At 39.2% G+C, this 18,667-nt stretch overlaps 1 protein-coding gene across 2 annotated transcripts in view; it reads right to left on the reverse strand.

Annotated features, from left to right (window-relative positions):
• Positions 1–4,238: 4,238 nt before the first annotated feature.
• HMGA2 (high mobility group AT-hook 2) overlaps positions 4,239–18,667 on the reverse strand; it is a gene marked incomplete at both ends in the record, with an annotated part of 137,757 nt that continues 123,328 nt past the window's right edge. Inside the window, 2 exons of one of the 2 annotated variants that reach the window (XM_080705083.1) lie at positions 4,239–4,283; positions 16,711–16,743. In XM_080705083.1, coding sequence (XP_080561209.1) covers positions 4,239–4,283; positions 16,711–16,743 — 78 coding nt within the window. Of the gene's footprint in view, positions 4,287–16,710; positions 16,744–18,667 lie in introns of both variants that reach the window. The other variant, XM_080705082.1, reaches the window with a different exon arrangement.

The raw sequence follows: 18,667 nt of genomic DNA on the forward strand, positions 1-18,667 counted from the left end.
AAATAGGTCTGGGAGTGTAGCTCGGAGGTAGAAGGGTTCCATCCATCCCCAGTACCACCAAAAAAAAAAAAAAAAAAAAAAAAAAAAAAGCTAGATTAGTCAGGAGTGGCAGCACACACCCGCAATCCCAGTATTTGGAAGTTTGAGACAGGGGGACTGCAAATTTGAGGTCAGCCTCAGCAACTTAGTGAGGCCCTCTTTCAAAATAAAAAAGGGCTGAGGGTGTAGCTAGAAAGCAGAATGTCTCTGGGTTCATCCTTAGTACTACACACACATACATACATACACACACTCAAAACAGCAACTGGATTTCTTTATAACCAGTAGTTGAAGTGTAAGACTTTATTAGGAGTCTTATAAGGCTTTCGTTTCTTACTCTTTTCACCAAACCTCTGGATCTTTCTCCAAATGTTACTTCAAAATTAACTGGTATGTCAGATCCTTTACATTACTTGTAGACGTTAGCTCTAAGATTCTATAGTTTTTTAAAATATTTTTTTGTATTGTTCATTTTTGCTGTACTGGGGATTTAACCCAGGAGCATTCTACCTGTAAGCTATATCCTCAGTCCTATTTTTTATTCTTTATTTTAGAAACAATGTCTCACTAAGTTGTGGGGAGCCTCACTAAATAGCTGAGGTTGGCCTGAATCTGCAATCTTCCTATCTCAGCCTCCCAAGTACTGTGATTACAAGCATGTACCACCATGACCGGTGATTCAGTAGTTTTTAAACCATGCCTGTTCTTTCTTTACATTTATTTATTTATTTATTTATTTATTTATTTATTTATTTATTTTGTAGAATTTAATGTCTCACTACTCAAGGTGAGTTTAAGACAATTGACTCAAGAGTCTGATCCTTTTTTTTTTAATTCTTGTGATACTGGAGATTGAACCCATAGACTTTTAAAATCCAAGATACACCCCAGCCCTGTTTTATTTTTTTTGAAGCTGGGTCTCTAGGTTGCTGAGAGTCTCACTAAATTGCTGAAGCTCACTTTGGACCTGTAATCTTCCTGTCTCAGCCTCCCAAGTACTGAGATTACAGGTGTGCAGCGCCATTTCTGGCTTAAGGGTCTTATACTTAAAAACACACTTCTGGTCAGCATGTGCACAGGTATGGCCACATAATATGCAAGGGGCGCAAGGAAATGACTTGTGAATGTCTCCCACTGTGACCTGTTTTGACCAAACTTTATTATTCATTTACTGGAATTGTGACAAAGAGTAGGAATCAAAACACATGGGGATCACAGAGGCTGTTATGTTTATTGTGCAGAACAGACAGTGATAATCCACTAGAGAAATATTTTCAACAAGCAAGCGATTCAAGGTACAATCATAGACAGCAATTCTATATGAAGAACAAGGAATAAAGTTAGAAGACACTCAAAGGAACAGGGAGAAAGTCAACTGCAGTTAAGCGTCTTGATACTTTTCTCCTGCAAACATACCTAACTTGCAAAATTGGCAGAAAAGTTAAATGTCCAGTCTTACATAGCTGTGACCAACAACAGCAAAGAACAGTCCTATAAAATTTATCTCCCACAAAAATAAACTATATATATAAAAATTTTATGATGTTCTTACTGTTCCATTGGCCACAAGCTTTTTTTTTTTTCAGTATGAAAAATGAGGTATACTGGGACATAAGAGGTAGTCGTGTGTTTTGATTGTACAACGTACAGGAAATAAAGGAATAACTTCGTCAGAGATGGAAATTGCTTGGTGCTCCGAGTTTGGCCAACATGAGCAATTGCTTCCGTTTTATGAGCTGGCCAATGAGGTTTCTAAAAGGCCCATCCAAAGACATGGAACGGCACTTTTATGAGCCACTGTTTATTTGCTTATTTAATGCACAGTTAACAGGTTGCGTTTTAATTCTCTCCATAGCTCCTTTGGTGATTCACGACAGTGAGCCATCTGCCCATCTCAGAGAGGTATGCGGTCTTTGAAATGACCTCCCTGAAGCAGCTACAAGAGAGACGGTTTTGAGTTTCATTTGGCTTCAGTACTAATAGTCATACTGACACAAGCCGTCGTGAGAAACTACCTCCTGGCCCAGTGGATAATACCATGTTAAAAAAAGTCAGCACACTCACTAGGAGAGAAAGGCATAAAAACTCTACATAAGAAGCGTTCAAAATAAATCTGGTTGAGACACATTACAAAAATCACATTTTTGTAAAATACATGAAAATATCTGTCAAGCATTTTCTTATATTCAACTAATCTTAAAAACACATATTTTGATTGCATTAGGCAAAAGCTGAACTTGTTGCATTTCACCTACAAAGCTTCAAGTTTCTTTGAAGGTTGGCTTTATTTTATTTAGTCTTCCAAAAGTATGTAATCATGTGTTCCTTTCTATCAAATGTCTTTTACAAAAATAGTTTTGATTAGGGATAGCTGCAGTTTGAACTATTTCAAACATTGGCAGGGTAGTTGGGGGAGGTGGTCATTGCAAGTAACAAGTTCGTTCTTTTTGAGGTCTGGAGGTAGGTCTTTGCAAGTCAATTAGTCCATTTCTTTAAACAGTTCATTTGAGGTACAGACTTGGAGAGTACTATTTAAACATTACAGTCAAATTGTGTGTGTATGTGTGATGTGTAGTGTGATTAAGGAAAATTATCCTTAAGAACCTAGGAGCGACTTGGTTAAAAAAAATGTAGAAATCTAGCAGAGAAGCTGAAACAAGTATTTGCAAAATTTTAATTAAAAAATCCATAGAAAAATACATAGCCATGCTGAAACAGAGTAAGGAGACTGCATTTTTTTTTTCTTTTTTCTTTTTTAAACTGTAATGGAGTATACAAAAAGAACTGCAGATGATTGGAATCACCTACCCAGTACATTTTTTTTTCTTGCATTGCTTGTGTATAGCAGCATGTCATAAGTACAGACTGTAAATTCATTGTAATATTCAGAGGTAGTATTGAGTAGTGGGGGTATTGCATCTCTGGCTGAAAGTGCAGTTTGAATGAAGAGATGGCGAACAGAAACCAAAGTATAGCACCTCGGTCAACCATCTTATGTCGAAATGTATTACATGAAGTAACACATAGGCTTAATTTGAGGTAAGTGGTATTTAGGTCTTTCATGGAAACTGATACACAATGTAAAGGAGGGAAGGGGAGAGAGGAAGAGAGAGAGAAAGAAAGAGAGAGAGAGAGAGAGAGAGAGAGAGAGAGAGCGCGTGAGCATTTTTTTCTTTCTTTTTAAATTGTTTATCTATAGCAAAAGAAATGTAGATTTCGCTCCGCCCACCTCCCCCTGGAGGTGAGTTCATCATGCTTTATTCTGTTGTACCTTTTCATTAAATTACAAAGAGGATAATTTTACTTGTCTGTGTTTCTTAAATGCTTTGAGGCTGACAAGTGTAATTTATTGCTAAATGGCATTTGGCTCTGTAGGAAGTAGATTTCCTGAAAAAAACCAAGTGTTATCCTGAAAAAAAAATGAGTTACTGTGAGTAAATTTATTACTCCTGCTGATACGCGTGATATCCAGAAATAGAGGAGTTGGCAACGGTATAGTTGCTTACTTCCCTTTTTTGCAAAATGAACATAACCTCTTCTGGTTCGCTAGCCGAATGAAAGGATACATCAGCATTTCGTCTCATTTGGAAATAAAAAGTTAAAAATCATCAAGTAAGTGTCTACAAGATTATGCGAAAAGGAGAGAGCAGTATCTAGTCCTTATCTTTGGTGTACTAAACAGAGGGTTCACTACACGTGAGCGGGTCGGGTGGTGTCCGAGGGGCGCGCAGCCACACACCACAGCTTTCTTATACGAATGAATGCCCCGTGTCCCCGAAGGTAGGGGCACGTGTTTTCTTGTTTGCATGCAGTGCAGTGATTGACTAAACCCAACTCAAGACCTTTTCTGGTCCACCCACTCTTGCTTATCAGATCCATACACTATTAGTAGGTTAAGGGGAAAAAAAGAAGAAAACAGTCATTAAAAGTTGCATTGTTAAACTGTGTCCCCTGTGTTTACAGCAGTTTTTCACTAAACCTGGGACTGTGAAGGGATTACAAAGAAAGTGATTAATATAGTCCTTTTGAAGGTTATGTGATGTCGCCCCGCCCCGCCCCCGCCCCTCGCCCGCCCCGCCCCGCCCCGCCCCGAGCAAAGTGGAAAGACCATGGCCATAGAGATTAAGTGGTCACTGCAGTGTCTTCTCCCTTCGAAAGATCCAACTGCTGCTGAGGTAGAAATCGAGTGCCGGCGCCTGCTAGTCCTCCTCCGCCGACTCTTGCGAGGATGTCTCCTCGGTCTCCTCCTGCAACACAGAAGAGGCACGACGTGAGACGGGGCGGGCGCGGGCACGCCTGCAGATGGCGCAGGGGGCACGCCTGCAGATGGTGCAGAGGAGACGTCTGCACAGCACAGGGCGCCGGCTTCAAAGGAGGGAGCAGGACTGCGAGGCCAGCCCTGTTCCCAGGGCTTCTTACACCGCCATTGAGGAATCAAGGTGTTGTTTTTTCCCAGACCCGTCATTAGCCACTGTTGACTCAAGGCTGGACGTCATGGCGGCTGGTCAGCAAATTCAATTGTTTGCGGACCGAGTGAGGACTGTCAGGCCATTGTGAGATTACTCGCTAGTTAGAGTAAAGAAAGAAATGGATAAATTTTTCCTGACAGCGTGCCCGTCATCAGTTTTAAAAACTGGCCTACACGTAGGGAAAATACAGTTAAGGCATAAATAAACCTCTCTTCCAGATATTGGTAATCATGACTATTTTTGTGGGGCTTCATAGATGATATTAGGTATTATTATCCCCCCTCCTTTTTTTTTTTAACCCAGGGGCACTCTGTTTCTGAGCTATACCCCCAGTTCCGTTTTATTTTATTTTTATTATGAAATGGAGTCTCACTGAGTTGCTGAGGCTGGCCTCAAACCTGTGATCCTTAGCCTTCCAAGCACTATTATTCCTATATTATACAGAAAAAAACCCAAGATACAGACAAGTAGTGTGCTCACGGTTACTGGTTTAAGTAAGTAGGGCCAGGCTTGGGCCAAGCCAGGCGTGGTGTTAGAACCAGTATATGGCCACCAGGCCTTGTGCACAGGCTGGGACACCAAGAAGGAGCCACAAAAAATGGACTGAATTTCCTTTCCAGAACAATTTCTTCATTTTTGCACTTATTGTAGCATATTTTGAGACAATGACCAAAGTTTGGCATAACTGCTCAGTCTCAATACTAAATCCATCCACATCCGCCAAACATTTAATGGTGGGCTGGCCAAACAGAGAAAATCTAATATATATGTTTTTGCAGGGCCTCCTCTTCATATAACTCGAACTCCTCCTTCTCTTTTCCTTTTTCTGATTCCTTATGGCTCTGGAATTTGTGGGGGTTTCTGCAAGCCGGCATGCACTACAGAGTTCTCTTGGCTTTTGCTTATTTAACAAATGTGCAGTACCTTTCAGGACATGGGTGGTAAAGCGGAGACAATAAACATTTCTGATATAAGCGTCGTCAGTGAGAGGATGATTTTTATCAAATGCTGTACATTGTCTCCTAAGACGGCATGTGAAAAAGATCTGGGAGAAGAGGTAAACATTTACTCTCGAAGCAAACCGAGCCCCTTTAAGAATGGCCAGCTTATAACAGCCTTCATACTTTAATAGATTTGATTTTCCACATGGCTTCATTTTGTCTGGGTGGCTAACTGACACAATTTATACCTCTCTCCCTTTCCCAGGTCACTACAGTACACCATTCAGTAAAGCATGCCTTAAAGCTTGTCTGCGTTATATGACCAAACTTCCATTCATTAGTGTCTGAAACACTTCAGCTGTGAAGGGGGCTCCTAAATGTTACCATGTGTGACACTTTTGCGTAAAAGCAGAAACGAGAGGGAAAAGGCCCCCAAGAACAGACACTCACATAAATGTGTGTGCGCACACACATACACGTGCGCGCGCACACACACAAACACACACACGCACGCTGCCTCTATCCTCGAATTTAATCTCAGGCCACTACGAGCTGCAAACCCTTTGCAGAAGGTTTCAAACACCCTCCAAGACTAAGAGAGCTGTAAATCCTGGGAATAAACACACACACAAATGAATGGATTACAGCTTAAAAAATATAACCAGGGCAGCATCAAGTCATGAGATTTCACACCGCTTTTGTTTAGTCTGCTTTGAGTTTTGTGGGGAATGGGGAACATATGAAGCTCTCTCTCCCTTCTCCTCCCAGCCCCCAAACCGTAGGCTTCACATATTTAAGCAGCAGGTTTATACCTCTTGACGAGGCAACAGGCCGTGCCCTGGGATTCTCTGCAGAGTCCTGGTCACAAAGGAGGATGTCGCATGATCAAAGCCGTGGACGGACGAAAGAGAGAGGAGCCACGGAGCGGCTGCCCTATGACCTTGTCTTTTCACTTAATATTTAAATTCCAGAAAGTCACTAAGCTGTTCGGCAGATACGCTCTTTGTTGGCTCCCAGAGGACTCACTTCTCACTATGACAGGAGGTGTGGACTTAGTTTACTACTCTGAAACAGACCACAGCATACAAGCCGGCAGGTATATTTTATCCCGTCTTCTCACAGTTAACAAATTAATAGAACGCAGTCAAGCTGGAAAACCTCCTGGACCTCACTGTCATTATTACACCTCTGTTTGATTTGCCTGAACTATCTGGAAACCAAAGTACTTCAGAATCCGGAAGGAAGCAGAGTTTTCAGGCCATGAACTTAAAAAGACCTTGTACTCAATAGAATGGGATCAGCTTTTCAAAACATTCCCAGAAACTCTGCTTGATTTCGGCTCCTGAAACTCCTGATAGTCAAAGCCCTTAGACACAACTCAGACAAAGACGATGGTCCTTCGTGTTGTTTCCTTTACTTAACGGTGCTTAACCCAATGCGAGTAGTTGCTTTATTTCTGTGTCTTTCCACCAACCTTAATATTCTACTAGTAGCTGTCACTTAGTACTGGGAACGATGAGGAGGGCAGGATGGGAAGTGTCACCCCGTTAAACTTTTGGAGGCAATGTCACCCTCACATGCTCAGCATGATGGCATCCTCGGATGTCTGGTGTAAGGTGGAGGGCTCTTGGCATAGCCTCTACTGGCTGCCCTTCAAAGGAAGGCATGATTGCCAAGCAGACGATGCTGCGGGGTGGGTGGCGCTTCCCGAGTCTGCAAACCTCAGGTCTCACCTCTCTGGCCTTTTGCTACACGTGTGGCTGCTATGTCACCCAGTGAACATGTAATAAAGAAAAAAAAATGCCTTCCTGTTGAGAACAAAGTCCTAGTGGGAGAACCCACCCCAGTTCTCCTAGGGTCTGGCTACAGTACAGGCAGGAACTTCTGCAGTAGAAAGGGAGGCAGAAACAGAAGCTACAGGGAATAAGCAGCTGACTCTGATGTCCCCCGAGAATCTTATTTCCACAGCAGAAAGTTGCCAGGGACCCCTGAGCTGCCATCCTCTTTAGGAACTCAGAAGACATGAAGGTGTATTGTAAACAATAGCTTGCACTTCCAGCTTTTGTTTTTTTAAGACTGTTTTATACTTGCAACACATGGAAGGACCTTTGTGGGCTTATAGTATTCCACCAGCAGCCTTGAAGTAATAAGGAGCCTTGAAGTACTGTGGCCAAGAGTTTCGCGCGTCTCATTAGGGGCTTGTTGATGGGGTGGGAAAGCCAAGAGGCGGCTCTCTGATCTAGAAGGTCTACCTGTTGGAACGGGGCTTCAGGAATGTTAGGATAAAAGGACTTTTCAGAGTGGAAGTGCACAGTGACATTTTTATGAGCGTCAGCCACTAAAACCTCTAAACACTGAACAGCTTCCAGCCGTTCACGCAGGTACTTTACAGAGATAACAAGGCCCCACCAAGCTGGGGTGAAATGTGTGAATTTTTGGATTTTTTGGGGGGTGGCAGAAAACTGGGGAGAGAAGCAAAGCGAGTGGGCAGAGGTGTAGGACTATATTTTTGGTAGAGGTATTGGAGGTTTGCACTCTTTTTGCCTTAGTTTTTCTTTTGTTCACAAAAAGGTAATTTAGTAAAATTTAACTCTTTCACTGCTTTGGCCAAGCTTGAAAAAAAAAATCCCTACTAAAACCCAGCAATACGGTTTGCACATATTGCCGTTCTTTACATTTGGGTCAACATGATGCACGTGGTACCTATCTTCAGGCGCGCCTCGGCTACATGATGAAAAAGGAGAAGGGAGTCAGCCTGATCTCCAGCCTTAACTCCTAGTGCCTGATGGAATCGTAAAATGTCATAAGTTTCAGCCTGGATCTTACCACACAGGATTGGGTAAGGATGTGTGCTGGAAGAAAGTTCAGTATTTAAGGCTGAGAGCTGAAGCTCTGGGTTTAATTTTCAGATGCAGACTAAACAGCGGGGCTGCAGTAGAAGAGAGGCCAGTGAATTCTAAATGGAACTGGGGAGTGGAAATCCTCTCTGTGCAAACTGGAGGGCTTGTATCACTGTGGCTGTGTGCGGAGAGGAGTGCCAAAATTACATAAGGCCATGTCAGCTTGAATAAGGATATGTGTATCGACATATAATACCTTATGCATTCATATATATTATACATATTTTATATGTACTATATATTTTATATATTAATATATTTTAATTGCAAAGAATTCTGCAACTTTTCTATCAAGGGAAGCTGCAAACCAGAAATACATTTGTACTTTGAGCTGTCTTTCCAAAAAGCCGACAAATACTTGGGTATGAAAAACGAGTCGTTATGGTTGAATGACATTCTTTTTTGTCATTTAATAGGGTCAACTTCTTTAGGTCTAGGAAAGATACACTTAAGAATTTTTTGTGTGAGTGACTATCCCCATCAGTCTTGTCAGGACAGAAATATAGGGTTCCCTCTCAGCAGCAAGGATCGGGAATAAAATTTTCAAGTCCCATCTGTAGTTAAGAAACCCGTAAGGCCACAAAGCCAAGTCTTTCTATTTTTCTTTAAGATATTTTAATTTAAAATGGATTGGGGCCGTTTAACTTCATGGAAAGTGATTATTTCCTCCAACTAGGAAAACTTTATAGCAGGTTTAAAAAAAAACATGTTAAATGGAACATATATAAACCATATAACCTGGCAAGAACAAGGGATTCTGGTGGAAATGCTAGGAGGAAAATATGCTTTACAAAAGAAGGCTTGAGAAGTTGGACTATTTACAGCACGTATATGGATTTTTTTAAAATTTCAGCTATGTGTATAACAATATGAGCGGTGGGACCACTTTGCATGTTTTACAGTAAACTCAGTATGGTGGGTTTTAAGGTCTGCGGGGGCATGTTTCATGTAAAGAGGGTTGATCTGAGATGTCAACTGACCACAGGTGCCAACCATGTGTGGCAGGAGGGTCATGCAGCCATTGTTTAACTCCCACTATACCAGACCAGTAATGATAACACCCCTCTAGCTGCATGGCAGAGTGATGAGGGGGAAAACGTGACAACCACATGGAAAACTATTATTGAACAGTTTCCCCCAAAGAAAAGAAATGTCCTGGGTCCCTAAAACGTACATCTCTCTGTCTTGTTTGTGCCCTCAAGAGAGTTCCAGAACTAAAAATACTGCAACAGAGGTAACACTTCTCCCTCGGGGTACCATGAATTTCTCTATAGTGGGATCAAGTGTTATTATTTTTTTTAATCTTCAGATAAGAATCCCATTTTTCAATTAGAAAACCATTTTATGTATAAACTCTTTGAAAACTTCAGGAGTTACGATTTCTGAGGATCATTAGAAAGTTCTTCATGCCAGTTCCAATTTTTATGGAAGGAATTTTTTTGTTGTTTAAAAACTAAGGATGTAGCAATAGGATCCTTACACGAGAAAGTACTCATAGGAAGAGATTTTATTTCATCATTTCCAAAACCGTTCAGGAAGGTTCCTATCTTTATACAAAGTTCTTCTAAAATGTGGTTAGGTTGAGGCGGCTTAATGGCTATATTCCACATGGGCTTAGTGGTGGCATAGGCTAGGAAAAACTTTTCCCTTCATTTTCTATGTGCATAAAATTTGCTTATTTGCAACTCTGCATAAAATTCTGCTGTGTTTGTTGTCAAACCACAGAATGTTTCTGGATTTTTAATACAATTGCACTGATATTTTCATTATCCTGAATTATGACTTTTCAAATAAGATTATGAAATATCATTAATCAGAGTAAACCAACAAATTTGATGGATATTTGAGAGACCAGCAAACTTTTCCTGGATATAAAGGAAGTATCTTAGATGAAGCAACATATTCTATATTCAATCCTGAAGGATTTTCGTAGAAAAGACTAGGTTTTAAGGCCAATTACTGCTTGTCTCATATTAATTTGTGGGCAGTCTGGGGAGTAAGAAGAAAGTTTAGATATTGAATAAATAACTGGCTTTGATCCAGCTTATATCACAATGCAGAGAAAAAGCCTTAGTATGAATATAGGAAACAGATATTGTCATTTCATGTTTAGCCTGATTCACAGACTTCCATATAGTTAAAAAAAAAATCACATTGTGTGTGAGGGAGGGGAAATCACTGGGATTGAACTCAGGGACACTCTATCACTGAGCTATATTCCCAGCCCCTTTTTCTTTTTGTTCTGCAAAGGGGTCTTGCTAAATTGCTGAGGTTGTCCTTGAACCTATGATCCTCCTGTCTCAGCCTCCCGAGTTACTGGGATTACATGCATGTGCCACCATGCCCAGCACAGTCATAATTTTTAAAAACTCCAATAACAAATCTTTCAAGTCCCCAAACAGTACAATATGCCTTTTGGAGTTTTATAAATTGCCCCAAATACAGTTGATGTTCTTTCCCTTCTGTAAGAAGTTATCTTTACAAGACAGTCTCTGCCAAGAACAGCAGAGTTCATCTTGCCAGTATTTCTTTATTACAACTGTTAACTAAGCTAATTACTTCATCTGCTTTCGGTTAATAATCATCTTGATATATTTCTTCTGCCCTCGAATTTCCCTGTGTTACTATGTCCTTGAGCTACTTTACTGAGGGTTAGATGTTGATTTCTGCTTTGCTCTCTCCTTTTACCTTGACCTTTGCAATGCCAGAGCTCAGAGGTTAAATCAAAAAGTATTTCCTATACAATAAAACAGTGCCACTCATGGCAGCCTTTGATATCATCCTTCATGTTTTGCCAGTTGGTACCAAACATTTCTGACCCACAAAATGTTTTACCAGCTTGAAAGAACGTAAGTAGGAAAATAAATAAATCAAGACTCTATGACTTAGGTGGTAACCGTTGGTAAGTCTGATTTATTATGAACTATTTACTGCACTGGCCAAGGTACCGTGTAAAAGATGAGTGCTATAGGGAGAATGCCCTCTCCTTTTTCCTCCCTTCTTTGTGTGTGTCTGGACTAAAAGCCCCCATTAAAAAATGCCTTCTTTGAGAACAAGATGCGGGCTGCAATTCATCAACTTGCTTGTCCCAAAATGAAATCTCTCATTTTGCTCCAAACAATGTTTAGGTTGTCTGAAATATAAACATCCTTAAAACTGCCCTTGAAGTCTCTGTGAAAACATTCAACATGTTTCTTTAGAGGGATGGGGAACCCCATGATAACCCAGGCTTACTGAGGCTTCTTTGACTCTGCACACCACCCACAGAAGATGTCCCTTTCAGGTAAAAACTCTGTTTTAAAACAGAAAGCTTTGTTTCCAGTCTTCACAAATTAAAGATTTTCCAAGTCCCTGCTTGGGGAATTGCAAAGAACAGGTTTGTACCCGTCCTAATTGCTAGAGGTATACCTTGCAAGGGCTGTATAACAATGAGCAAATAGGCTGAAATGATGAAGATCTGCTAGGAATTTTAAAATCTTGTTTTCCTTCGGGTAGGGCTGAGGTGAGGAAAAATGTCTGAATTATGTAGGAGTCACTTCTCATTTCAGTTTAGAGCCTTAAAATGGGAACCGTAAGAAACCAGTATGACATGAGATAAGCTAGCATAACCTTTTTAGAAGTCAGAGATAGATTTATTTTTAACAAAATAAAAACTTGAGAAACAAAGTTCTCTTTATTAATAATAGAAACCTGATACTGATATGGTATTTCTTTTATTAAAAAAAAAGAAAGAAAAACCTACCACTATTTCCTTCTAAAGTTAAGAATAGAATCCATATGTCTGAGAATTCAACTGCTTCAAATTGCTAAAAAAAAAAAAACCTCCCTAATTTCTGTTGATTTCTAATTAGCTAATTTTCATTGGTTGCTTATTTTATCATCTTATAGAAAACATAGGAGAGCACCCTGGTAAGCCTTGTTTACTGGTTTTGTAATTTTTTTTTAAGTTAATGTGAAAATTATAGGTTCTTTCCTGTAAGAGACAATGCCCTTTCCCCTTAGGATTTTAGTAGTTGCTAGAGATTTGCAACTGATGGCACCTAGCACATTTTCTTTCTTTCTTTCTTTCTTTCTTTCTTTCTTTCTTTCTTTCTTTCTTTCTTTCTCTCTCTCTCTCTCTTTCTTTCTTTCTTTCTTTCTTTTTGGTACTGGAGGTGGAACCCAGAGGCTTTCTACCGCCAGGCTATACTCCCAGACCTATTTTATATTTTATTTGGAAACAGGGTCTCACTAAGTTGCTGAGAGCCTCACTAAGTAGCTGAGGCTGGCTTTGAACCTGTGCGATTCTCCTGTCTCAGCCTCCCAAGCACAGGGATTACAAGCATGCGCCACCACGTCCGGCTCACCTAGCACATTTTCAAAAAACAAAACGACAGAACAAAAATCTCACAATGGAGCAATGCTTTCAATGTTTTTTCCTTCCTAGACACATGTGTACTTATACTCACAGAGACATATCTGTAAGTGTTGAGAATTATGATAAATCTTGGAACAATCTTAGAATGAACTTTGCTATCTTGTATCCCAGTTTCAAGAAGTGGCATTCAGAATTTGATGGCAGAAATATATTTTATCACAGAGTCTTTGCAAACATATGGCATATATTCAAGGAAGGTGGTTCTGTTGAGTCCTAAAGATAGGATTCAGCATTTACTGTACAATTTCTTCTAGTTAAAAAAAAATCCTTATTTTAAAAATATGCAGTGAAAGCACTTGAGGCCAACAAGGTGGTAGTTTTGAATTAATTAGTATTCTAAAAATTTTCAGAATATAAACATCGGGAGATGAAAAAATTAGCAGACTCCATCAAACCAGAACATACATCTCCCAAATTCACATAATTATGCCTCTCTTATAATGTTCTGGGGTTTAGGGGAGAGGCATTGTTATTATTCCATTTCCTAAATGGATAAATAGGATTAGTCCAATGATGGGGCCAAAGTAAAAACGGAGGTCTCCTTACACACAGCACAGCCCTTTTCTTTACATGTAAAATGTTTAATTGTTCTAAAATCTTCACCACCTCAAAACTGAATGTAACCCTTCAAAGTGCCTTTGATGAAGAAAGGATACGAGCCTGAGTCAATCCAGATTACCACATGGAGAAACCATCTGGGAAGGTATTTTGAAAGAAACAGATGGAAAAGGAAGAGATCCTTTTGAATGTAGTGTAAAATTTACATTATCCTCCACGAACTTCCATGTAGTCTCCATGTTTATATAATTCATCACTGTGTCCTCAGACAATATAAATTAGGTAGGCCAGTGAGCTCATGTTCTTTTTTCTAATTCTAAGTCTGAGCACCTCTCCTTTAAAGGGCAAATTTGGAGCAGGAAAAAACAGCTGTATAACTGCCAGACTGATCAGTGAAGGTCAACCCGATCTACTTAAGGCTACTTTGAGATTCTTGACTGTCTTGGGGGGAAAAAAATAGTAATTTCACTTACATTGTATCTGGGTGTATGAATGTTCAAGTAGCAATCAGTTCCGGACATTAATAATCTCCACCTACAATTTATCTGTTCCTCTCTACCTTTGTATTTGCCATTCATCTCATCTATAATATTTTCCTTTGTTTAAAGTATGTCTCCATTTTCCCTTATGCAACTAAACAACAGTAACATGATCATACAAAACAATAAGATCCCACTCTTCAGCAAATATCTCCTTAGTAGCCCGTGACATACTATGCACTCATCAGCACCCCGTCTGTCCCATATGCATTGCCATTTTCTCAAGAAATGTTCTAACGTCTCAAGAAATAGTCTAACATCTCCTCATGTGTTTTCACTGAGTATGTTCATACTGGTTGCAAATTAGAATCATGTAGAGAGTTCACAGAAATACTGATGCTTGGGTCTCCAGACCAAATAAACAGAATGGATGAAGGGTGGGGCCAGTGGTGGGCAGGTAAATGCTTAACAACTTGCTCTCCAGAAAGAAGTAGTCCATATTTGCAGCGCTTGTCAATTTCCATGATATAAATACTCTCAGCATAGTGGATTTCAAGTTACCTACTTGTTATCACTGAACATAGAATTTGGAAGAGAGGCTCACAAGGGCTCTAGCCCTTCATTAGATAGGGCAAAAAACATTTTATATGCGCATGTGTACAATCTCTAGGTGATTCTAATATGCAGAAAACGGTTAATAACCTCTGAAATAGATTACACATTTCTCTGATGCATGACTTTTTTGTTGTTGAACTTTATAAAAGAACCACAGAAGATTATTAATCTGTATTTCATGCCCCATGATGCAACAGTGAACACTGAAGTGTCTTTTGACCTAACTTTGCATGATTACCAATTAATTCTTAACTTTCTTTCTTATGTTGTACTGGGGAATCGAACTCGGCGCAAACACTCTACCACCGAGTTACATCTCCAGCTTCTTTTGATTTTCTTTCTGAGGAAGGATGAGAGACTGTGGTTGGAGTCTCCTACTTGAAATGTCAAGTTTTTGTTTCCATTAACATCGTGTATGAACACTCAAATGCTGAGGGTGTTTAGTGCCCATCCATCCCCCACTCTTGGCTTCTAGATTGTAAGCAGCAACTCTGCTTTTATTCCACTTAGATTACAGAAATAATACTTTGAATTACTTTCCCTGGATCCTTGCTTGTCTTTAAAAGCTTCAGTTCTCTTCCAAGCAGCATTTTTAAAGAATAGTACACATATAAAACTGCCCAAAGAGGGTTTTTTTCAGGCTATTTAAGGGAAAGAGATTAAGTGAATTTTAAATGAAATGATAGATCTATCTATAAAAAATTTGATAACTCATGCTTCTGCTTAATGATTTATTTTAGTAATTTCTGTATGATTCCACATAGTTCATCTCAGTTTCCACTTAAATCCAGAAGGGAAGAGAATAGCAAAACGTTCTTATACTTAATAGTTCATGTTTTTGGTAGTCACGATTCATTTACTGAGGCTGGCCTCCCAAGTACTAGGATTACATGCATGCACCCAGTCAATTGTGAATTTATTCTTCTGTATTGTTTTCTTCAAGACAGATTCCTCAGTAAATATGAATTTTATGCTTCTATGTATAGACTATAGTTGAGACAAGGAGCTCCAGGCATATGAAACACAAGAAGTAAAGCTGACTCCTAATTTTAATGTTGACAAAGAGTTCAGAGACTATGATTTAGCCATTAAAGCAAGACCTGAGAATTCATTCATCTTAATTTTTTTAGTTCCCAGCCTTACCGCGGTGGTTTAGTATCATCAAATGTTATGGGATATTCAATGAACTTTGTTTCTAGTCATGACTCAAGAAATAATTTGCAATTAATAAGTCCTGGATCAAATTAAAGGAATATGGACAACCCAGTGGAAAGGACAATATTTGGTGTTTCACAATTGATAAAACATAAGCTGAGGATGGAGTTCAGTGGTAGAATGCTTGCTTACTACATGAGGGTTGGATTCCCCAGTATCTCATCTATCTCCCCCCACCATCCATCCATATCTCTCTCTCTCTCTCTCTCTCTCTCTCTCTCTCTCTCTCTCTCTCTCTCTCACACACACACACACACACACACACACACACTCACACACATACACACACACACTGGGTATAATATATAAAAATATTAAATATTTATTTTATAAGTGAGACAATAAATAAAAAACTGAGATAAAATAGTTTTATGTATGAATGTACATATGTATGTATGTATGTATGTTTATTTTTGTAATACTGGGGATTGAACCCAAGAGCACTCTACCATGAATGACACATCTAGTCTTTTTTGGTTTTTGTTTGGAGACAGAGTTTTGTTAAGTTGCCTATCCTGGCTTTGAACTTGACATCCTCCTGTTTCAGCCTCCCAAATACTGAGATTACATGTCTTCATATCACTAAGTAGCTTCAAATTTTATTTATTTATTTATTATTTATTTTTTGTGATACTGGCGATTGAACCCAGGGGCATTCAACTGCTGAGCTATACCAGCCTGTTATTTATTCTTTAGTTTTGAAACAAGGTCTCACTAAGTTTTGGAGGGCCTCACTATGTAGCTGAGTCTGGCTGTGAACCTGTGATCCTCCTGTCTCAGCCTCCCAAGAACTGGGATTACATGCGGGCGCTACCATTCCCAGCAGTAGCTTCATTTTTAAGAAGTATTTATATTTGCTTTTACACCAAAGGCCTACATATTTTATGTTTTTAATGACATATCTCCAACTATATATTTCTCAAATTACAACAAAATTTCAAAAATACCTCAAAGCTGACATAATCAAACTGGAAAAACATTCATTAAGGGTTTAACTTGGGAATCTTCCTTTTAGTACATATTTTACTTTACTTTTTAGATTAATTGGGAATAAAATATCACAAGGAGCATCTTTACCTGAGCAGGCTTCTTCTGAATGACTTGCTGTGGCTAAGGAAGAAACAAAAACAAAAAGTTTTATTTTGAAAGAAAAAAACATACACAAAGAAAAAATTAAGTACATATATTTTAAATGTATATGCTTGTCTGCAAAGCAAAGAAAACAATTTAAAGTTCAAATAGTTCATCTAATAAATGGATTAAAAATTATGAGATATACACAAATAGAATTCTATTCAGCCACAAAGAAGGACAAAATTATGTCATTTGCAGGAAAATGATAGAACTAGAGAATATTATGTCAAGTGAGATCAGTTGGCCACAAAAAAAGCATTATGTTTCCTTTCATGAATTTTTTTTTTTTTCGGTACTGAAGATTCAACTCAGGGGGCACATTACCTTGAGCTACATCCCCAGCCTGATTTTATTTTTTATTTTGAAATATGGTCTCACTAAGCTGCAGAGGGCCTCACTAAGTAGCTGAGGCTGGTGGCAAACCTGGATCCTCCTGTCTCGGCCTCCCAAGTACTGAAATTACAAGCGTGCCCCACTGTGCCCGGCTGTATATTTCTTTTCCTTTGTGGAAGTTAAGGAAAAACTGGGATACAAAAGGGACTCCAAAGAAGGAGAGACCCCAGGGGAGTGATGGAGGTGGAGGGAAATCTGATGAAGGAAACACTTCAATTGACATGATGTACATATATAAAATTATTAGTGCAACTCTCAATATTGTACACAGGGAAGGGGAGAGAGCAGGGTAGGAGCAAGCGCAGGGGGAGCTGTGCATGTATGTCCCCATTACTCTGAACTTTAGCATGATGCATGATTACAATGCAACAACAGCAACAACAACAACAGCAACAAACGGTCCATCTAAGGGTACTTATTAAAAATATTGTTTGTTAAGGAAATACAACACAGGTTATCTCAAGGAAAACATAAAAAATTAAAATTGAGCATACATTCTACCTATATTGAAATAAGCTATTTGGATTTTTAATTTTTAATTTTTTAATTTTTAATTTTTTAATTTTAATTTTTTAATTTTATTTTTTGGTGATGCTGGGGATTGAACCGAGGAGCAATCTCCCTCTGAGCTACATCCTTAGCCCTTTTTACTTTTCACTCTGAAACAGGATCTTGCTAGGTTTCTGAGAGTCTCATTAACTTATTGAGGTTGGTCTCTAACCTGCAATCCTTCAATCTCAGCCTCCCAAATACTGGGATTACAGGCAGGCACCACCACGCCCAGCCACTTTTTTTTTGTCTGTATATCCTACAAGTTAAAAAGTGACCAAGGTTGGTGGCGCGTGTTTGTAATCCCAGGACTTGGGGAGGCTGGGACAGGAGGATCTCAGGATCACGGCCAGCTTCAGCTACTTAGTGAGGCCTTCCACAACTTAGTGACACCCTATTTCAAAATAAAGAATAAAAAATCAGGCTGGGGGGTGTAGCTTAGAGGTAGAATGTCCCTGGGTTCAATCCCCAGTACCGAAAAAAAGGTGACCTTGTCTAATTTGTTAATATTTTATATTTTTAAAAACGGCTTCCCTGAGATAAAATTTACATACATGCAATTCATTCATTTAGCATTATTTAAATGTTTTAGTATACTCAGAAGGTTTTGCAAACATCACCACAATTGAATTTTTGAAGACTTTTCATCTCTCTTAACAAAAACCCTGGACCTGTTACGTGCTCATTCCCCATTCTTTCTCACCTTCTCTAGCCGCCCTCCCATGCCCAACTGACCTGGAATCTACTTTCTGTGTATAAATTAGCCTATTTCTGGACATTACATGTAAGAAGAATCATACAATATCTATCTGTTGTTCTGGCTTTTTCCTTGCCTTTTTAAAGCTTATTCATGCTGTAGTATAGCAGTTTATTCTTTTTTATGCAAATAGTATTCCACTGTATAGAGGTACCACATTTTACCTCTCCATTTAACGGTTGATGGACATTTCAGTTACTT

Source organism: Muscardinus avellanarius (genome assembly GCF_963383645.1).
Source record: "Muscardinus avellanarius genome assembly, chromosome: 11".
Classification (NCBI taxonomy): Eukaryota; Metazoa; Chordata; class Mammalia; order Rodentia; family Gliridae; genus Muscardinus; species Muscardinus avellanarius.